Source organism: Mycteria americana, chromosome 4 (assembly GCF_035582795.1).
Source record: "Mycteria americana isolate JAX WOST 10 ecotype Jacksonville Zoo and Gardens chromosome 4, USCA_MyAme_1.0, whole genome shotgun sequence".
Classification (NCBI taxonomy): Eukaryota; Metazoa; Chordata; class Aves; order Ciconiiformes; family Ciconiidae; genus Mycteria; species Mycteria americana.
The window spans coordinates 88,831,428-88,854,696 of NC_134368.1; the positions used below are offsets into that span (position 1 = coordinate 88,831,428).

Below are 23,269 nucleotides of genomic sequence, written 5' to 3' on the forward strand. Positions count from 1 at the left end.
CTTCTGTTTTTTGTTTATGCAGCAGTGGTATCTGCAATGCTGGTAACGGGAAGCAAGAGGTTAATCAATTATAATGAAACAGAGCAAAACAGCAATATGAAACAGAGCCAAAGGTAACTGCTTTGCTCTGAGATTTAGTATCTCGTTAATAAGCTAATCTAACATGCAAGGAAGAGAAAGAGTGAAAATACTTTAAGAAATGCTGCACGTCTATTAAATAGCACAGAATCTTATATCTGGAACACAAAGAAGTGCAGGTTCTGATAAATTTCCTCCTATTAAACATCGCTTTATACTGAAAACAACAGTACTGTTTTAAAATAGATTTTTTTTTTCCCTTAAAAAGTTACCTTATCGCAAGCTTTGAATATTTTTTGCACTGAAATTTCAAAGAGAAAAATGGTCTGTAACTAACTTATCTTCCCTGGAGCTCCGTCGCAGGCAGGATGATGAAACCTGCTTATAGTCTAACATATGCAAAAGGTCATAGCTGGTAAGTGGAAGTTATACATTCTTATCAGACCTTTTGTGGAACTAGGGAAATCAGTTTATTTGTAAAATGCTCAAAAAAAGCATAATTTATTTTAGTATTAAATACATTTTGAAACTGTGCCTGTGTAAAACTATTCTTTCTAAATACTGCTTGAAATTACTGGGTAGAGAAGTATCCTCTTGTCTCAAAGGCAGCTACTGCCTGGGCATACATTCTGGTAATAGAAAGAAGTAGACTGAGGCCTTCAATACCTAAGAAATGCTCCAAGAAATTGAAAACAGAATACAGAAACACAGGTTTCAGTGTCACCTACCAGCTTAAGTACAAAAAAGAAAGAGCATCACTTGTAATGGATATGCAACATTTTTTTCCATTGCTACATTTGTCAATTAAAGGGAAAAAAAAAAGCATATTCTTAGGGAATCTTCAAAGAATGATACATTTTTGGTTAGCATTGTACCCCTGATTCTAGCTTTTACTCTCCCATAATAATTAATGGTTTCTGATGTACATAATTACATAGGTTCTTAAGTACATACCTGTAGTTCATTTACTCAATTTCTTTTTTATTTTGCATCCTGTGCCTGCCTATTATCTCAGGGCCCATTAAATACATCTGATATAACAAGTGTTTCTACTTATCTGCCTAAGAAAATACTTTTATCTTGAACATTAAGCTATTTGTTTTAGTAAATTGCTCTTTATGGTTAAACTAGAATAAAAAAAGTCTATCTAGTGCCACTGAAAGAAAACTATACATAATCCCCCCCAATTCACACCCTAATATGAGTCAATGCACACCGATATATACATATGCATATGCACACACATACATACATTGAATATATCTGTATCGACGTTGAAAACGACCTGGCTGTGCAAAATGGACTTACATTTAGTTGAACTACAACCATAAACCAGTGCAATTTTTCTATTCTGTAATATTACAGCTTGTGTTGTATGTGCTCAACTAACCACACCACTAGCTTACTTGAAGAATCAAAACAGAATCCAGCATTACTGCCTCAAAGTCTCTGGCTTTAACAAATTGGTAAGGCTTCTGTGCAGATGAAAAGACATCCTCTTTGGAGCAAACTCTAAAGGGCTTATTTTGCCCACCTTTGAAGAAAGAGTGAGTCATGAAATGAAAAAGTTACATGCTCTACTCATTGCATGTCAACAAACGGTATTTGAAAGCTTGGGTTTTATATGACTCCTAGCTAACATTTTTTCTTCCCCCACACTGAAGTAGTTTGTAATAGATAATAAATAAAAGATGACAATCTTCCCAAAGCAATTCTCTACGATCAAAAGCGTTTTAACAGAGTACAATCAAGAATTTTGGTTTCTGTATGCAAACAACAATTTGCGCCTTATAGTTATATAAATCATGCAAACGAGGGACAGAAGAGCATGAGAAACAAGTAAGTATGCTATGTAACTAAATAAATGTTCATTATTGCAACCATATACACAGTTCTAAATATACATTTTGAGATCTTGTGATTGAAAACGCATCTTCACATAGTTTATCAGCTAGTTAGACCTGCCACCCAGAAAAAACACCCTAACAACCTCCATACAATTAATAGCAACACCAAAGGACATACTGAAAAGCGTATCATCTGTAACCAAGTCTTCATCAAAGAAATTCTGTGGCAATTCTGAAATATGTATAAGTTAAAAATTGTAAGAGTGAGACTGATTATGAACAACTGACAAAAGACAAAGGCAAATTTTTGTGTAGTCTCTCAGGACTATTAAAAACTGTAGTGTCTAGAAATTAATGAGAGCCCAAGAGGCACAATGACAAAACTGAGAAGTTTCTTTCCAGAGAAGTCCTAAGTACGTTATAAAGCTTTCTTTAGTTGCCATTCATAACTTATGATGCCATGATGTGCACAACGTTAATGGTGCACATACTGCGACTATTAAACATGAGGCAAAATATCCCAGGTTTTAAGAATGACTTTGCATTCTTATGAGAAATAAACACATAACAAAGAGCCAATCGAAGAAATATTAGTTTTGTAGTTAAGGCATTAGCAAATTCAGGTAAGCATGGATTCAGGACAATACCTTTCACCAAAGAAAAAACAAACAAACAAAAAAACAAAAACCCAAACCAAAACAACAAAAAAAAACCCCAAGAAAAAAACCCTGCTAAAAGCCTAAAAGCCAACAACACAAAATTCTGAACTAATAAAGAAGAGGAACTTAACAGGTACTCTGCAGTTCAGTAGTAGCACCTAGTAGATGGGATTCACACCAAAAGCACCCTCATGGAACAACAAAACCCCAAACATCAATACTATATTTAATATGATGAAGATTCATTAAGCAGACCCCTTTGGTTTAACAGCGGTGGCAGCCTCTCTAGAAGGACGCTATCAAATGGATATATTTTATGATGATCCTATTGTACTTTCAAAATTCTTCTCCTTCTCTAGGGATCGTCTTGCTACAAAACGTAAGAGGTTTCAACATACAGGTTTGTAAGTTGTGTTGCAAACATGAGTTACCCCCTTTCTCTGTCTAATATCTCTAGGGATCCTAACATCTGATGAAAAATACTCCTCTAGCTTGCCTGGAAGCCATAAACTATGTAGGGGAACACACAGCCTCTTCTTCCTGAAAGGATCCACACAAGAACTGGATTCTCTCAAAACCCAATGGTGCAATTTTAGGAAAAGCATAATTACAACCAGAACGTGCGCTATGTTCCCAGGCTCCTTGGGTGAATGGTTTGGCTCTTTTCCCCTTTCGCTCGACTAATCACAGATGGCCTCCACCACAGCCCCGTTCCTGTTCCCCAACCCACGCCACCTGCACACTCACTCCGTGTCCAAGTATTTCTATGTTGAAGAGCAGCTGGACCAGTAGGCTCTTGGCCTTTCAGGTAATTAACCACCTTCAAAGATCCAAAGGGCCCAAGAAATTAAAGGCCTTGTTATGCACTGGCCAGTGGCTAACCAACACTTTCTAGTCTGTGTTTCACTTTCAAGGGGATACATTTTATTCCCCCCCGCCCCGCACACTAGGTTACTGATGAAGGAAGAGTAACACTTGGGTTGCATGTACAGAACACAAGGACTTCTAGGACTGGAACTACTACAAGTGAAATTTTATAGCATAAAGTATTTCTATTTCTCCCTCCTCTTCTCCCCATAATGCTCATTCAAGGAGGAGCTTTTGACTTCTTCTTTAGAAGAATAATAATAAATGTATCTGGAAAGGCATTAATATTTTTCAGATCTCTGAATTGTGTTGGTTTTGTTAAATTCAGGTAATTACCTAGCCAAAATCATCAAGTCACCTGTATAAACACATTCATAGATAGGCAATGTTGATATGAAAGACTGTATACAAAACCATGGCCGTAACAAAATAGCAAAAGGTGCCAACCATAACGGAATAAATACCTGTCCTGTTGTAGGAGAAAAGCTATGGCTTAAACTATTAAACGATTTCTACACAAAAGGCTAACACTTTAAGCCTGTACATAAACATTTTACATGGATTTAATGGGAGCTGGGCTGTCCCCATTAAGAGGAAGTCACTCACTTTTTTGAAACCAATGCATAACAACTGCATATAGTATTTTTGAGATTTGCCAGAGGTGTACCCAATCAGACTTAATTAACTGGAACAGTACATTCTTTGCAGCCTGCATTTAGTTTTTGTTTTGTTCATTTTTCCACTGGTAATTCCTCACAAGAATTGCCGATTGCTATTCTTGTTTGGCTTGATTCCACCTTAAACATGAGTAAACATTAGGATTTAAAGTATTTGTCAGAGAGGGGAGTAACTGAACCAAAGTCCAGTTCTGATGTTGGATACGCATAAAGTGCATTACTTTGAGGGAGGTTCCTTCAAAACTGAACTGGACTTGTAAGTCAACATTTTTGTCCTCCAGATTTACTGGCATTATAGTTGGTCAAACTGAGGTTGTAGATCTTAAAATAAATACAAAATAAATCTGTGCTACCTTCACAGTGCAGTCCTTGAGGGGTCATGGCTGGGTTATAGTTTCATCAAATAGGACAGAACCAAAATTACATGCTAGTAAACTCTATTAATGTCAATTAAAATGAACCCCCCCAAAAAAATCAAACATACAAAAAACCACAGTGACGTTTACTGCCAGCAAGAAACAGAAAAATTTACAAAATGACCTTTCACAAAGCCCGTGCTTTTCTTTCAAAATGAAAATCTCTTATGGCAAGGAAACAGCTAGTAGCATTTTGAATTCTATGGTACATTATAACTGTAATATTTGATCATTACCAAATAAATTATGTTACTGAATTATCCTATATATCCTACATTGTCCCCAAGAATCGGGGAAACCCTTAGCAATGACCACTCCACCACCCACCCCTAACAAAGTCCCACGATTCCGACGTGCAAGCGGATGGAGTCAGGGTAGGCAGCATTACTCAAATCAAGCAAGGGTGAGTTACGGCCCTTGTGACATCCAGCACTCTTCCATTTTGGAGCGTCTTTTCACATCTGTATTGCTTCTCTCCAGCCCTGTTCTGTGACTATTGCAGCTCATTTATTCGGACTTCATGGTCGAGCACCAAAATTTGGCCCAGAGGCAATTACAAGACGGAAAATAGGTCACAAGCCTCCAGAAACCACTCCCCTCTCCGACGCCTTCTCTCAACACTGCATTTCCAGCTTTTCTCTCCGACGGCATCTTTATAACACCAAATGGGATGAAGACACATAAAATTTCAATTACATGCAATGGAAAATGAGTATGTTTCCAATTAGGTAAGTGCAGTTGTTAATAGGCAGGGTCAGAAATAGATTCCAATTCATCTGGACCTGACTTCCTTTCAGAGAGTAGCACTTCTTCATACAACCAGCCTGAGCAGGGAATTCCTATGGACTTGTTTAAGCACTTATCAACAGAAACAATATTGCTAAAGTGGTCCTTAGGCTGTACTATATTGGCTAAAAAAAGAAGTTGGTATTACGCTTTATAATGCTCCCCGCTACCTGAGAGTACAATAAATTAAAAAGAGAGAAGAGGAACCAAGATTCCCATCTCACTTGAAGCAACTCCCTGTTTTGTGGCTGAACTGCACTGAACTTATTCTTTCCTATGAGACTTGTACCTTCAGGAACTCAATCCAGATAATCTTTCAGAACAAAAGCAAAATATGTTCTATATTTGAGATACGAATGCCTATAAATCAGTAGTATAGCAATTTATATCAACACTGATAAAGTGAAACAGTAGATGCAAATATTTCTACGAATTTCGACAAGTCCCCGTTTGCCAGGTTTCTGGTAAAGCAGCTATTTTCCTAAGCAAAATGTCTCTCAGAGGTTAATAACAATAAGTATTTATAAACATTCTAAGATAATCATAATACTTGCCTTAGTATTATTAATTGTATTGCAAAGTAGAATAAGTATAATTATTTCCATTTTACATAGACGGAAGGCAAACTTCAGCCAGGTTCAGACCTCAGCCTGAGGTCATGAAGGTGGTCACTGACAAAGCCCCAAATCCCAGGTCTTCATCAGACAGACTACAATTCCCACTTGAATTTGCATTTTATATTCAGAATGAGTAAAAATAACAGGAAAAAAAATATTTTATATGGCAGGCTAAACAACAGCCAAAAAAACCCCCAGATAAGTAAAAGTACATATATTATGCAACAATACTCTAAAGGAAAGGAATTTTGTATAATAAAATACTTGAAGAGGCTAACATCTCCCAGGGAAAATAAATATTAAGTGAAAGACCTCCTATGTGAGAGTTCTGAAAAGTCCTACTGCATTCAAAGTGACAAATGAAATTCTTTTTTTATTACTGCAAAGATGACTCATTTATGGGAGGATATCAACACCACATACATGGGAAGCAGCTGTCTGATTAAATGAATATTTGGCTATTCTTATCCATTCTCTATAAGCCTGCTCCAGCACCCGCTGAAGTCAACCTGATCTTTGCCTTTGGATTTCAATGGGATCACTTTCTCCCTGGCCAGGCGGTCCTCTCGCAGTCACTGGCTCCAACTCCCTCTTGCACTAAAGGACTGTCATGGGCAAAAATCAAAGAAGGAAAATCCCGTGGCAGGTCTGTCAGCCGGCTCCTCTACAACCCACAGCCTCGTCAATCAACGGTCAGGCATTCTCAGTCCTTCTGGAAGCAGTGAGGCCATTTCCGTCTATGTGGGATGTTTCCAATACATGCTTTTTTCTCCCCCCCTCCCCCCCATTACATTACATGTACTGTTTCTAAAAGCACATTTTAAATCAGAGAATTTTTCCCCTTTTTCTTAAGCTCCCTCCATAAGCTGTACAGTACAAAACAAAGTTACATATTCATCACAAGGAAGAACATGCCAACATGCCAATTTTAGTACAGTATGAGGAAAACCTTCAATTTTCTAATGCGGAATATTTTATGTCGAAGAACAGGAGAAAATGCAAGAAAGCAAAGGTGTAAAAATAATTAAAAATTGAAAGTATGTTAGCCTGCTACTGAATAGTCAATTCTTAAGTATTTGGGAGGTGTTTTTTTCTTAGACTTGGAGTGAAAACATCACAAATAGGAAACCAAAACTCCCTCTCCCTGAGTCTGAAAAGAAAATGGCCACGGCTCCAATTTTGCAGGACTATGCAATTGCTTTGGAGTATGAGGACCATATTTCACCTTTCGTGATGATGAAGACTTAGTAACTTCTTCCAAATCTCTGCAAAATCAAGCTTTCACTCTACACAGTAGAAATTCTGTTCATGTAAGGGCTAAACAACACCCTGACCTACATCTTTAACATTATACTATTGGGGCAGAAGCTTGTGCACAATTTCTCAATTGCTTAATTACTCAGATTTTTTTCCAATATTCCTCAGCTGGACACTTCAACAATTCCATGGCTCCTTTGAATATTCACCTACATTAAAAAAGGACTAAAGGTATTGTTTAAAAATTAATTACAATATTTTATATTTATTAGAATAACTCCTCTATGTGTCCACTGCGGGATGGTTTCTACAGAAACATTCTGTATGCGTGTCAAACAAAAACTATCTACACATAGCGAAACTTTGACCCTTCTTCCTGCTTAATGAGTGATCACCACCTGACGCTGCATTATCTTTGCACAGTGAAGATGTACCTATTTTTAACACTTGCACAAATATCCTAAGTAAAGTCACAGATGCCCTAAAGCAGTATTTCAGAAGTGAAGATTTTTGTTGATTCTCTGATCCTATTTCTCACTGACAACAGGGGTCTCCCACCCCAACAAAACCCTGAGGGGTTTAAGTACCAGCAAGTTTCTGTATGAATAATCTCAAGGAATGCAAAGATATAAGAGACTACGTAACAATTTAAGAAGCCGTAATACAGTTTACATAACCTCAGCACACACAAAAATGAACCAAAATGTGTATCACATTTATCTCTCTGTATAAAAAATGACTATCACAGGAGCTCGTATACAACTGGAACAAGCATCTTGCCGTTGTAGGGACTGCATCCCTCTTAGTTGTATATATGCTATTATGAAGTAGCGGGAGACTATAAGCTAAAATAGGCAGCAAACCGTATTTCAGATAGCCATTCCTGAACTGCTTAATAGAGTTACCTAAGCAAACTTAAAGGACCATTGATTTGAAGGATCTCAAGTACTGAAAATTACTTTCAAAAGTAAAACCAGAGAAGAATATTTAGAATGTATGTTCAAATGGGTTAGAAGTGCGCTAGCTCCTTTGCGAGGCTGAAGCAAGCATACTCATTCTTCAAAAGGCATTACATTGACAGCAAATGAACATCTCCAGTTCCTGGCGTTGGGAAAAACTGCCTTCGTTTTATCCCTCTGCCTTTGCAAATTTCTCTCCAGTTTCATTTGTGATTTTCAAGCTCTTTCTGCTTCTCTAATTATTTTAATCATTATCTTTAGAACCCTGTTAAGTTTATAAATAGTTTCAGAACGCCAAAGCTCTCCTCATGCCGACACCATGGTGATTTGAACAGGATGGGTCACAGAACATCAGACTTATCTAAAGAACATTTTGGTCCTCAAGGTATATTTGCTTAACATTATTTTCCACCATAAATAATCCCTCTTTCCACCACAGAGCTATATTACAGAAATTGAACAAATGTTCACAAATTACATTTGAAAATATAAAGCACTAAGATGGTTATGTAATATGAGGTGAATTATGTCCTGTTTGAAATCTTCTGGAAAAAATCCTAGATCTCTTGAAATCATTAGCAAATCTTTCAGGGATTTCAATGAGTCAAGATTATCCTCTATATTGTTATAAAACCAAGTGTTCTTTTATAACCTTTAATTACAGTTCCCTATCTCTAAATTATCCTTGTCCATCTCCAACACCTTTCCCAGAAGGAGGCTGGTTCCTCTCAAGTGTTCTGTTTTCAGAACATTAACTTTGCATACTAAAGTTGGTTTGACCAGCTACATTAAAAAAGGATCAAATACCGCTTTCTGCATTTCAGGCTTCTGGACCAACGATTGTTACTACAACTATGTAGAGACTACAAAATAATGATCATTTATTGCTCGAAATAAAGGAATACGACTGCTAAATCCACCCAGATGACTTACAAAATGGCTAAGCTGAGATCAACAGAAAACTGATGTTAATTAGCCTTTTCTACTACCTACACGTTCATAAGCTGAAGCGATACCTTGGTTCCTCCTAAGCTGCCCTTAGAGAATTTCCTTTTGTTCCTCCATTTTAATGAAGTTACCAAGCACTGCTAAGAGCAAACATGCGCTAAGGTTTTCATCTGAGCGCTGTGCCAACAGGTAAAAACCAATGCTGCAGGGACAAATGCCAGTGTTAACTCCAAGCTACACAGGAGCCTACAGCCCTGCATCAGTTGTACTGGCACCTTACCTCTGCAAATAACCGTATGCTGTCCGCACTCCTTCCGTAACTGCATTTTCATCAGCAATGCCACATCGCAGGCACGGGGAGGATAATTAAATACTATAACAAATGGGTTAAGGGCTAGGCTCCCTTAGCAATAGGGGGAAGATGGCCAAGCACGTTCCTTAAGCCTGGGAGAACTCATGCTGCAATGCAGAGCTCTGCTACAGAGCTACCTCTGTGCACGGCTATTAATTATTTCTGATTTTGCTTGTTTGGGAAACCTTTTTCAAGGCCTCATCGTTCACCAGGCTAATACCATGCACTGCTTCAGGGAAACAGCTCTATTAAAGTACACATTGCTAGTGCCTGTATCTGAGGAAAGAGAAGTTAGTAAATAAATTATTACCAAAGAAGTGACTGAGTGGTTTATCTACCTTTCAGACAAGGCTGCAGGCTTTTGTGTGGTCCTTATGATAATCAAGAAAAGGAAATAAAATACGACTCAGGGAATTTTTCGTCGTCCTAAAAATAACCCTGATGCAGCGGTCATTCGCTGAAGTTGCCGTTTGCCAAACGCAGTTAGGGTGAGCAGCACAGACAGCGTGGGTGCGGTGTCAGTGGGTGAAGGCTGGCTTCTTCACAGAGAACACAGCAACGGTATTTAGAATATAGCACATATTTGATCTAGTTGCTATGGAGTCTCCATGCATTTCTTCAGAAAAATTTTGCTGCTCTACATCAGTTGCTATTGCCACTGACCGGTCAAAATAACTCCTTTTTTTTTTTTTTTTTTTTAATCTAAATCACATTTTTTGTCTCCAGCAAATGCCACTTTGCAAAATCATTCCATAATCATTAAAGCCAAGCCTGCTTTGCACACAGCAGCTTGGGACGCCCATTTAAGGCTCACATCAGCGTTTTCAATTTTACCGAATTCCTCCTGCAAAGTCATGTCACTCTACCAAAATACTTTCAAAATGTATCTATCCGTACGCAATTTTTTCCATGAGCAACATAAAAAGAAATAGTCACCCTTTGGAAAATTACTGGGTTTTTTTCTTTTTCTGTTACATAAGGTTTGGGTTGGTGGTTTTTTTTTAATTTGGTGCAAGAATGTAAGTTTTATAATGAGACAGATCAACATTCTTATTTCAAGAACCTCTTTCCAACAGTGACTAAACAGAGCTAATATTAAATCTGTGGAGACCCTGCTGTGCAGAGGCTAAAACAGAGATAACTTACACCGTTGCCTGACTTAACTAAGTGGAATTGAGTCTACCGGGCCTGGAAACGTGGGTGACAGCAGCACTTCCTTTCCCCTCGGCAGCTCTGATGTCCAGTACCCACATTCATCAGCAAAATTGGAAAGTACTTGCTGAGCAGTAACTATTCTCCGTTAGCTGACCAGGGCTTGAAGTTCTGTTGTTTGGTAAATCCTAGTTACTGCCTCTTATTGCTACAGTAGCGACAGTATTACGGTACATAATTACCGAAAGAAAGCCCTTGAACAGTGCCAACATGTTAGCACCTTGTAGAGTGCCAACTCGGTGAACCATCTGAAATTCACTTAATTACATTTGTCAGATTTCAGTATTATATGCTCTAATACTGTATATAATCGTGCAACAGTGTGGAATATCTACTCCTGCTTACACCTGGACAGCTCCACAGACTAGTGTGGAAAAAAAAAATGTTGATTTTAGCTGTCTAAAGCTAAAGGATTACTAACAGGTTGCTAACAGGAGCATTCATCCAGACGTAGTGAAGTATAGGTGAGCAGTTCTTGCCAACTGTGTATCTCCCCCTAAAGAAGCAGCTTCCAGTCAGGGAAGAGAAGCTTGTCAGACATTCAAACAAAACTATCCAGTGCCACAATGACTGCACAAAAGGAATTGCTTGGGATCAATGCAGAGAACAGGAATTATTTAAAAAAAAAAAACTTCAAGTAACACCTACATTCTCAAAAAATAACACAAAAGATACTTTGTGAGCATAGAGAGTCAAGTCAATAAGGTATGGAAATCTGTTTTACTATCAGCTGTAGTATTTCGCCAAAATTCTGAGGAAGAAAAAAATATTTAGTTTGGATAAAGTTGATGACAAGCTAACAAAAATGCAAAAAAAAAAAAATCTTAAAAATAAAAGTAGCTTCAGGAGCTTACACACCATTTTGTTAGGACATGAATAGCTCCTATGGGGAGCAAAGGGTTTTCATCACACCTGAAAAATGCTACAGGACGGATGTTGTTGACCTACAACTGACAACTCTCTCTGACATCCAGGGTTCTTTTTCTAAATACAGACAAGTTCAGGTCTCTGGAAATGAGTATGGAAAAATATTTAAAGGGGAAAGTTTTCTGTTACATTAGTCAACAAAATCCTCAATTACTGATAGCAGATCTATGCTTTGTTTAGTCCTGTTCTTCACAATATCCTTAGCATAACGCTGTATGGCTAATGAAGACCACTTCTTAAATTTGTATTTTCTTATTTGAATACGACCAGGACTTGAAGGGCTGACTGCCAGTCACCTCATTAACCTCCAATTTACACAATAACTCACTGACAAGGCATTAGCACTCAAGTAGTTTTAAAACTGCTTTCAAGTCACCATACAGGAGTTAAATATCAGACAGCATCCCAAACTGTACATTGAACGCCTCTTTCCATCTTCACTACGTTGACTAAACAGGAAGAAATTCAAATAGACACTTGACGAAGGAATACATATTTATAAACACACATTTTGTTTAAATTCTGAAGCAATACTAATGCGTGCGTGCGCAAAGAAAAGGCTGAAAAACAATTTCTATCACAGGGCAGATGCAGCCCATGATGCTTCCCGCGCTCCCGATCCCCACAAACGCGCTCCAGTTGGGCTGCGAGTCTTTGCTGGAGAGGGCACCATCTCAGGGAAAGAACCGTTGCCCGAATGGCAATAATCCTACTATACCGCTTACGGACACACTGGCTGTTTCCACACTCTGGATGCCCTATATGTTGGCAAATATATACACCAGGGCACAGCTCCAAATCTCGCCATTAAAGTATGATCTCTCAATGCTCATATGCTGCTATTACTTCAGGTGCCAAACTTTCCCCAGGAGCTCAATGGAAAAGCCCGAGGGGCTAAATTACAGAAGCCAGATTCCTAAAAGCTTGACATTTCACAGTTTAACATCTGATATCTACATTACTTTCTTAGCTCTTGACCTCCATTTGTAAAATTTCCCTTAAACCATTTTTTTTTTTTAATTGCTTAACACAAAACTGCCCAAACGCAATGTAATAATTCTTCCAGTGGTGCACAAAATGTCACCAATGTAAAGGACATAACAAGACATTTTCTGAGAAGGTAAACAAACCCAAACAAAAAGCCATAAAAGTTTATCAGGGATAATTTCCTTCAATGCGTAAACGCTCTCTCAATTTTTTTAATCACTCATAGCTCCTGATAGGCAGGATCCACACTTGTTAAATTTGTAGAGAGCAGGAAAGGCGGAGTCACCATAGGCAGGTGCTGCCATTTCTCCTCTCTCTTGGTTGCTCTTTTTAAAGTTCAGCAAAAGTTCTTTTTGCTGAAATAGGTGGAGTGAGAGATGAAAGCTCTCACTCAAAATGTCCAAAGCATTTTGGACACTTGCATGACTTTATAGAAACAATCACATTATGAGTCAATCCAGCCATAAAATCCAAACTGTACGCCATTAAATTGGATTGCATCAAGCAAGCTTTACAATGCAAAAAGATAGATTGAGCACGCCAGGAACACGTTTTCCTCCTCCTGTGTACAGTATCTAACACAATGGAGCTGTGAGCCTGATGGTTTATCTCCATCAGGGGAAGGAAGGTGGGAAAAAGAAGTGAAGAGATATATATACCTATTTGTATGGCACTGTCTTCTCACAGCTAGATGAGAACCGTAGCCCCAGCTACCAGCAAGGAGTGGTGCACAAGCTGCCAACCAAGCACCAGCTCTGAAGGCCCAAGTAAGTCAGATGTCCTCCACCCAAGTATTGCTCCTGCCCCATCTTCTTGTGGGGGAAATAACAGGGAAAACCATTACAAACTTTGTGAAAGGATTATAATATAGCTCAGTTTCCCTCATTCACCCCATGCCTCCCTGCACAACTAGCAGGGATTGAGAGAGGATTTAAGATTCAGACCACTCGTGTGCCCGTCATGCCGATGAGCCAGAGGGGACAAGTACCAGTGGGTGCCATATGTGTACTGTATGAGCCCTAGGCCCAAGCCCAAGCATGCTTCTCTTCACTAAATATGCAAGACGCAAGTATCACCACTATCTTCATTTCATGATACCTACCTACCACCCTACCCCACGATCCTGCCTATTGAGACAATATCTTCTCCGGTATTCCAGGTATGGATTACTCCCATTTAAAGCTGTGAAGAGGCGTATTTACTCAAGATACCAAAACCTCACTTAGGTAAATGATCTGTATTTTGAAATACTGTCTACATATGATTTATTAAGACCAAATAAATCTTGTCTTTTAAAAATTACCGAGGAAATTAAATTTAAAAAACACACATAAATCACGGTAGGGTTAGACAACAATATAAAGGTGAGCAAATTTAAACTTGTAGTGGAGATTGCTCCTTTCCCATCAGAAGTAAGGGAACTGGAGATCATCAGTCTTTACTACAACCCCTGGCTTGCTTTATTTCAGAATATTGTGTATTAGTTCCCAGTTTAATTATGGCAAGCAGCGCAAAAGTCTCAAAGAAGACAAATAATGACACTTGGCACTACGGTAACATTCCGTATCTGCAGAAAGGTGAACAAAGCTTAATCAGCCATCATTTTAGAGCCCCACTTGGTTTTCCTCATTTAAGATTAAACCGACAGTGAACTTAGTAGCTAACTCGCCCGAGAAAGATGGACTGAACAGGACACGCATATTAAATACAGTGGGAGTGCCGGCACAGCCGACTATTTGCAAGCTTTGGCGGTGTTGCAGTCACGTGCATATCACCCCTTGGATAGGACACCTAGAAACTGAAGCAGCAAATACCAATCTATTATGAAATGCACTGTCATCAAAAGAAGCTCCATTTTACAAGGAAGCAAACAGTGGGGTATTACTTTCAAGCCAAGAAATACCTACGTAATGAAAACAGAAGTTTGAGATACAGAAGGTAAATGCTCAAAGGGCATCAGGAATAGGCACCACCTACGCAAACACTCGGTTAGGAAACACCAAAGGGATTTTTTTTTTTTTTTTTTTTTTTGGTGGCTGAAAAGGCATTTGAAACATCTAGAAATTCTAGTGAATCACGAAGATGTTTGCCAAGGCAACGAACAGAACATTGAACAGATAAGTCATACTCGGTGCTAAAGAAAAAACAGTAGGTTAAAGCTGCAATAAACCTTGAAAGCTTTAAGCATACAGAGGTTAAACAGTGCGAGACTCTTTCCTTCTCTTCCCTAGCCCAATACAAACTCTGTACTGATCCTGCGGCATGTTCACACTGGGGGAGATACTGTTTGGCATCCATGAACCAAAGCAGCAGTGACCAAGAGTGAAGAATTATACCTCCACATGACTTCCTCCTTGCGATACCTTTTTCTAGCACACCCAAGCACTCATTAATTCCTTCATGCCCTCCCTTCCTCACTGAAGCTCTGGCCCTCTCCAAAGGGATGAACTTTGTGGCTACCAGCCTCAGGGCAGAGCCCACGCACCACATGACAGATACCCACTTCCTCTGCCGAAGGTACGCCTGAATTTCAAATGGGCTTTTCCACCCAGTTCCGAGACAAATGTGACATTTTCTACGTGAATTTTGTAACGTGAAATTTCTTTCTGATATTCAGTTTGTGAAAAAGGAGATGGTAATGCAAAAAAAGGTCTGCTGTTGAAGGAAAACAAAGAAAACTCAGTCCCTGTCTTCCGCAGCTACGCAATGGAAGCCATTTACTGAACGTTGACTCTTCCCTGTACGCACCTGAATTCTGCTGACAGCAGCAGCTCTTTATTTCACCCTCCACCCTTGTCTTTCTGCAGATACTGCCTAGCAGCAGCAGCTCTGAGAGAGCTTTGACAGTGCTTAGGGTGTCAAGTGAAGGACAAAATTCACTGAGATGCAATTGTTTTGGTGAGCAATGGTGAATATTCCAGATACTGTGGGACATTTTATGCTAAAGGATGCTGAACTCCTGAGGCTGGCCTTTAAAAAAGGTATAAAAGTTTAAAACACTTTTTAAAAACCGTGTATTTAAATACTAAATAAATGCCCACTTACTGCTAGTAGAGCCCAGAGGTCACACTCTGTCTTGATCACTGGCGGTAAAAGGGTAACAGGCATCAGCTTACCATATTTGTACATTCAAAAATCAGTTTTATTTGGCAGCAAAATCAATGTTTGGTAACAGCTTTTTTGGTTTGGGGTTTTATTTTTTGTGGGTTTTCTAAAATCTTTTGAACACTTGTCACATGCAAAGACAGGAAGGTCTGTCTGCTTTGAGAAGTATTTTAGACAGGGAAAAGCAAGTGTGTGTTACATACTGCCAGGGGCTGGGAAGCTGGATTCCAAGGCTGTAATTCTAGCTTTGCTGCTGACTCAGTGAGTGACCATCATGTAATCACACCGCTTCCCTCTCCTCAGTCTGCAAAAGATGAGCCATATTCAGCTATTTCATAAGATGCTGAGAGGGAAGTGGAGCGGGGCCTTACATATCCTGAATTTAGGTATAATGGAATTAGTCATGCCTAAATTTCAATAAAATCTACATATTTTAAGCTGCTCACCTCTTCTGTTAGTACCTGGCTTTTAATGCTCTTGATACATTCGGTAGCCATGCAACTATTAAGACCACTGGGGTTTTTTTGTTTACATACATGTATTTGCATCAGTATGTGTTTTTCAACATTGCAAGAAAAGACTGCACGCATAAAAGTGAGAATTTCCCATTTGAATGCAAGATGAGCAGAGCTGACTCTTGTCAACTGGTTTTAAAAATCAATCAAGTCAGTCTCAGACAGAATGCAGGAGAGGGTCTTGAAATTTGCCTTTGGCCTGCAAACACCTTTTTCCAATTTTGGGGCCTGGAATAATTCTGTTAATCTTTAAAGAACTACAAATGTTTAAGGACTGCAAAGACACCATCTGAGCAAGAATGCTGCCAATGCTGGCCCTTTTCCCAGCTCTGCTAATGACCAGGGAGTTGTTATTGTCCAGAGCTATGTCAAGGAGCAGACATGATGACATTTAAGAAGATTCTGGTCCTACCCGAGAAGCACAGAAGCTACAGCCATGGTTTGTAATGCTGCTACCATGACAGATGATGATTACGCTGCAAAACATCATTAAGCAAAATACTCAAAAGAAGAGGCAAAGCCACAAAGATCTCACAGCCTGCAGCATCCCTCGAAGCTAGGAGAAGCACGGGACAGTATTAATAGATGCCCAATATGCTGGCAGAGTGGAAGAGCTCAAGTCATGGCCCTTCATTAGCCTCTTTTGCATAATCAGGATGTTCCAGGGTCAGAGAAAAAGTTTCCATCCCAAGGCCAAATCAGTGCTTCATGTGTACAGCATGTATTGGTATATGGCGTATATCCAAATGAGGTTTTGAAAAGACAGTTCACAATACCTTACATCAGCATATTCCCCCTCTCACTATCAAAATGGATCTCTGTTGTACTGAAAATCCGGTCACTGCAATGCAATAGCTTTTAAATAAATCACAAAACTGGGACCGTATTCCCCATACGTAGAAAGACTTTAAGTGCCGAGAGCAATCAAACCATATTCATTTATATTTTGCCTCTCATGGGCCTGCACATACAATTTGTTCATAGCCTCCATTTCCCAAGGAAGTCAACAAAAACTGAGAGGGCTCTGCACCTGCTAGGAGACAGTCACATTTCACAGTAGAACAATTTCTTTTTCTTCAGCAATTTAAGTGACATATATATATGTATCTCACAGGTACGTATATCTCACATAAAGTGATGAATAAATACAAATATTATATATAACGTATATTATATATATTGTGTATATGAGTGTGTGTGTATCCACATTCATATATCTAATCTGCTCTACACTCTGCATTCTGCACAGTATGAGCACGTATGCATACGAACATAAACGAACTCGTACTTGTGTTGCTGTATGTCTCATGCAGAAGGAGCAAGAGGGAAGCTGCCCAGCCTAACGCACACCCGTACCATCTGAAGGCAAGTTTAGGGTGCAGCCAAGCACTTGTTTACGTAACAGCAAGGTACAGCCGCAGTAGAAGGGAGACAGGAGCGAGGGCCATTGCTGAATATGAAAAAGGAATAAAAGCAAACAATGTTAAGGTATTCTCCATATTTTCTAAGCAAGGACTACTGGTGTTTCCTAGATCTGAAAATCCGGTTAGCAGCCTGCCTCACCATACATTATTACTAACACGAATGCGGCCTGAGCCTGTCTACTTGCAGTCAGGGATATGCAGTGCTCTGGGAAAGAGATAGCAGAAGGGGCAGTATTAATTCTATCCAGCTTTAATTAAAGTAGTAGAATACACATTTGAATCAAACGCATTGATGAAATAGGATATGTGAAAATCAGGAAAAACAACACACGCTATGATGAAGTAACTGAGATGGGTGCTGGGCAAACATGAAAAAAAGACCCTCCAGCAAGGACATCCACATACTAAATAAATTTTTTAAAAAGGCTATTTTGCAGAGAATTCCACAATCAAAAATGTAATCACAAAAACTACCTTATGCTGCAGTGTCCCATTTAGGGGATTAGGTTAGTAATCACAATCTGCCCCAAGCAGCTCTGCCCCAGCATCCGAGCACTGCATACATTAGGAATGACATTCTAGTTTTGATAAAGAGAATTCTAATACAACTTAAGGAAGTCTGCAAAGCGAGCCTTTTAAAAGTCAAGGCGATCACATCCAAAGGTCCCAATGGTATCAGTCTCGGTAATTTTATTTCAGTGCAGTTCAGAATATGAAAATCCATAAGATTGAATGTAAAATGAATTCAAAATTTCTCAGGTATGCCAAGGGAGCAGATGGCTTCTGAATCCTAGAGATTTGCCAAAAGGGTCTGTAAATTCAAACATTACGTTACTGGATTCTGCTCTTTTCCTTTTTACAGAGAGATCTGTGTTTACATGCAATGTAGCACAAAAGAAAAAAAAAAAGGACAGATTATGTCTCTTGATATTATCCTTTCCAGAAGAAACGTATAAAGAATGGATCAAAACATGGTGTCAGTGAATGAGTTAATGCATACCACAATCTGGAGATTCCTGAGATGGGAGAAAAGAAATGGCAATGAGGAGGCATTAACACAGGCGCTCCCAATGTAATATAGTCCTAAAGCTAACCTGAACAGAAGCTTCAGGTTTTTTAATATTTTCTCCACTATTGTATATTATTTGTGTCCTTGGAATCTAGAGAGTGATCTGGCAAATAAATCATCTCTATTGATTTTTTTTTCTTCTTCTTCTTTTTTTTTTTTCCCCTCAAGGCAATCGGAGATGTCATTCCTCATTTCTAACACAGAAGGAAAACAACAGTTAATTATAAATTAAGAGAAACCTCCCCCAAATCTGAAACATCTAAATAGATATGCCTTAACAGAATCAAAGATTGCCACCAGCAACAGACGCAGAACACCCAACAGATTGCAGACTTGTGTTTCAGGCCCTAGCTAGAAAAATACACCTGCAGTGTGCAGTGTAAATACACTGAATCACGGCTGCTAGCCCCGGATCAGTTCCTGATACCTAACTGCATAACGACTCGGCTGATACGCCTAGCACCACAAGCCAGGTCTTACATGCAGCATTTAGCATTGCTGATGATGTGGGAACTGGAACTAAAAATGGGAAATGGTGGAAAAATACTGTCGTGAAGTACAGAAATGCACCTTCACGCTGCAAAGCACAAACACAGCCACCTCCCTCCCTGACAACTTCTTCAGGTCAGCCGGAGGCTCGAAACACCCGGCTCCTGAACCATGCCATGCATCGCTAGCCCTTTTGGGGATAAAGGGAAGGCGGCAATACTGGTGTGCCAAAGGCCATCTTTATTTGCATGTTGCCTGTGTAGCTGTGGACTGCCATGACTGGTAGCCCTTTAATCTCACTGCAGCTGGGCTAAGTCCACAGTGGGGCTCAGAGAGGACGGGAAGGGATGCAAATGGGAAATATGATAGGAAAGGTTAGGAAAATGAAGGGGAGAGCATTGCACATAGCAATGAACATGTGAAGTGCTGCACAGAGAGAGGAAGGGTAGGGGGGAAAAAGGGAGAAGGGGGCTGGTTTTCCCCTCATACCTTGCGTTTCCGATCTGCCCTAGAGATTTTCCGCTGCCTTTTCCTTTCCTTCTCAAGGTTTCTCTCCCTTTCTTCCAGTTCAGACTCTCGAACTTTTTTAATGGAAGCGGCTGCATGAGCCATTTTGGAGAGGAAAACACCAGCTCCAAGGAAGCCGTTTCCACCACACGCGGATATCCAGGTGATTTATTTTTTCCGCAAGGGCACTGGCTGCAAGCCAGAACTTCACGGTGTAATCCACTCTTCCTCCTCCGGCACCCCAGAAAAGGTCACAGCTCTGCTCCAGCCTCTGCAGCGCCCATAACTCAGAAGCATGAGAGCCACGTCCACACACGCAATGTGCGAAAGTGCTCGCAGCCACGCACACGCAACCAGAGAGCAGCCGGCAAATATCTGCTGGCAGGCTGAAACCGCCTCAGCTTGGCTGCGACTGCAAGCGAAGACGAGCTTCAGACTTAGCTGGGGAGTAAAGAGGAAAAAAAAAAAAAAAAAAGAAAAAAAAAAAAGAAAAATCGGCCTTTAAACACACATCACCAAATTGGAAAGGTCTTTTGGGATTCCTCCAGATAGGCTGCGTCTTCTGACTGGGAGGAAGGCTCCACCTTCAGCATCACCACCAGGTGGGGGAGGGGGCAGCTCCCTTCAGCTTCTCACATCGCCTTTATGCAGGGTGAGAAGAAAATGGTGCAGTCTGACTTACTGACTTGCTGCTGCTGCGACCGTCTGTGCTGGAGCCCAGCATATGCTTTCCTGCTCTTCTCCTCCTCACGATCTTCCCTTACTGCTGAGTCGGTCGATAGGAAATGAGGAGCAAAAGCTGCCAGGCTCAGAGAGACCAGCCTCAGCCTGCTCACCTGCAGGCAGCATGGAGAGCCGCCTGGAAACAGCTTGCAATATTCAAGTCCTCATTGTGCCTTTATGCAGCCACGTGAGGCTGCATCAGGAGAGCTGCATTAAGCAGCGAACCAAACGCAGCGAGGAGGGGGACGCTGCTCGGGGAAGCACGCAGCGTAATCTGGGCTCAGCCTGCCCTGCTCAGCTCAAATCCGGGGAGGTAAAAAATAAACCACCGAGTGTGCTGGTCATTATTATTCAATGCCAAAAGCTGCTTTCAGATGCTTCCTAAGACAACTTACGAAGCCCTGTGTTGCGGATGGAGAATTATTACAGCTGTGGACCAACAGAGACCAAAAGAGACAGAGACAACGTGTTGTTAATTAGTCTCCCCTTTCTCCCCCCCCCAAATATCATTTGGGTTTGGGACATTAATTTATAGCGTTAACATCAGAGACAGATGGGTCTGTCATTCCCTCATTGCTTATCTCCCTGCTAAAACCAGCATATCAAAGCTCTACTCCCACCTCCCTGGGTAACTGTTATCACTATTAGCGTCAAGCATTTATTCATCAAAATAGGACACGTGTAGATAAAAAGAACCTTTGCATTAGTCCCTGGCAGACAGCTGATCACATTTCAACTCCCTCCAACACCACTGATCCGGCCTCTTGCAGACAGGTCGTGAGGGAGAGGAGGACTGCGATGCTCTGATGCAGCAGAGATGTTTGCATCCCTGGGTTAGCCACCCCAGAGAAGCTAGGGATATGGGAGTCACTGACGGCAGCACCAAAAATCACCAAATCAAAGAAACAATCCCCTTAGCCAGGTTTCCCTCGGCAGCAGATTCCTTGACTTCAGGCTGAATTTGACTGAATGGCCACTAAACCCGAGGACCGTGGATTTCACTATAGCACAGCACCACCAAATCAGGAACAGATGTCCTGTGAGCTCTTCATGTGACAATAGCTCACAGACCAGGCCTAATCCCGACCTCATGTTATTTTTGTACCCACAGAACTTAGTTGTTTTCAGTTCACATAGACCGAGACCATTTATTATTACTATGGAACTAGTCATTATTGATGGCTTGAGTTTTTACTACAAGGTTCCACTTTGCGAATTTCACAAATTTCGAAGACTAAATTTTCACCAAGTACTTGCATATGGAAACTGCGAAGCACTATAAAGGCATCTTTAAAACAGGCACCTCTTTTGTGTTTGAGACAGCGATCTGTGCATTCAATCGAAAAATGTATTTCTCCAGTGGAAGAAGACATCAGAAGAAGCAGGGTGCAGAGTGCCAGCCAACCTTTTTTCCGGCTCCTCTGTACATACAGGCGGATTTTCTCACAGTTGTTCCCATCTGTGAGAAACTAGGCTACACAAACTAATGGCTAAAACATAAGCAGTAGCTGCAGCAACAGCCACCAGTGAAGTAAGGCAGGTGGAGGCAGCCAAAGGAATAAAATAAAGGAGAAAATTGGATTATTTAATAGAACTGTAGCTTGCCTTGCCTTCTTAACGTTGTATGAACCTCACAGGTAGCATCACTTGTAAACCAGAAACAAACAGCTGGTAATCTAGAACTCTACCTTCCCGATACAGTGGGACAGCATTCATCCTCCCAACCTTTCCGTGGGATCTTTAGCGCGAAATTTGAAAATAAGACCAAATCACAGGCCATCACACTTAAAAATCCTGGTCTCATGATTTCCCTAAATCACGGTTCAAGGTTCCCTTAAGCCACTAAATGCTTAAATCCTGGTACGTGGTGCACACAATAGGGTTTGATACACAGGAGGGTTTATAGGAGCCATGATTATTAAACAATCTGTCATCTTTTGATGATTGATATGTGCAGGCTCATCAGCTCAGTCTCAAATAATTACTCTTTCAGAAAACTCACTTAATAAAGTGATAGTTAGAGATAGAAAGAGAAGTTAATAAAGGGCTTGATGTACTTTGTAGCCCCATGCTATGCAAGAGAAAAAAATCAGACGCTTGAGTTGAACAACTGGTGCCAAGTAAGACAAAATTAAATAACAAATATTCTTTAGAAGATCGCTGGCAAAGAAGAACTTCAGATCAGTTCTATGAGTTTACCATTATGTCCCATAAACATTCTCCCCCTAACCTCAGAGACGTAAAAATATGTCATCATCATGTGGCAAAAAAGAAAAAGAAGAAAAAAAAAGAAGAAAAAAAAAAAGAAGAGTAATTTTCAATAGATTATTTTGGAAAGAACATATCCAGTCTGGGGAGAAGAACATAAAGTATGTATCACTGACTACTTGACACAGCTAATGTCCTTGCAGGAAAGAAGTGTTCTGTTTTAAGATAGAAAGATTTTCCTAACAAAAGTAGAAAGTGGCTAGTCATTGCCCTGCGTACACAGATCTTAAAAAGAAATCCTTCTGCAGACATCAGTCTGAAGATTAAATTTTCAAGATCTGTTCAGTAAAAATGGAGACTGAGCAATTTCCCCCTAAACATAGACAACGTAATGTGAAGCTGCTACATAAGAAAAACAGAATATACAGTGATGCTGCCACAAACGGTATGTAGGAGGGGAGTGGGAGAGTGGGCAGATGCACGATAACATAAAAAGAACACAGTACCAGAAAAAGGGTGGTTTTTCTCTGAAAAGCATTTGTCATCATTAGCTCTGAATGCAGAAATACATAACTCGTGAGATTCAACAAATTCCCATTTGGGATAATAAAGCTTGTAAGACTTCAACCTGTACAGTGTC

General features: G+C 40.1%; 1 protein-coding gene across 9 annotated transcripts in view; it reads right to left on the minus strand.

The window, feature by feature from the left end:
* The window catches only part of ANK2 (ankyrin 2), a 203,607-nt gene extending 183,461 nt beyond the window's left edge, over window positions 1-20,146 (minus strand). For all 9 annotated transcript variants that reach the window (XM_075501226.1, XM_075501225.1, XM_075501222.1 and 6 more), the window contains exon 1: window positions 19,681-20,146. In XM_075501226.1, the coding sequence (XP_075357341.1) occupies window positions 19,681-19,803 (123 nt within the window). In that variant the 5' untranslated portion in view covers window positions 19,804-20,146. The remainder of the gene's footprint in view (window positions 1-19,680) is intronic.
* Window positions 20,147-23,269: the final 3,123 nt, after the last annotated feature.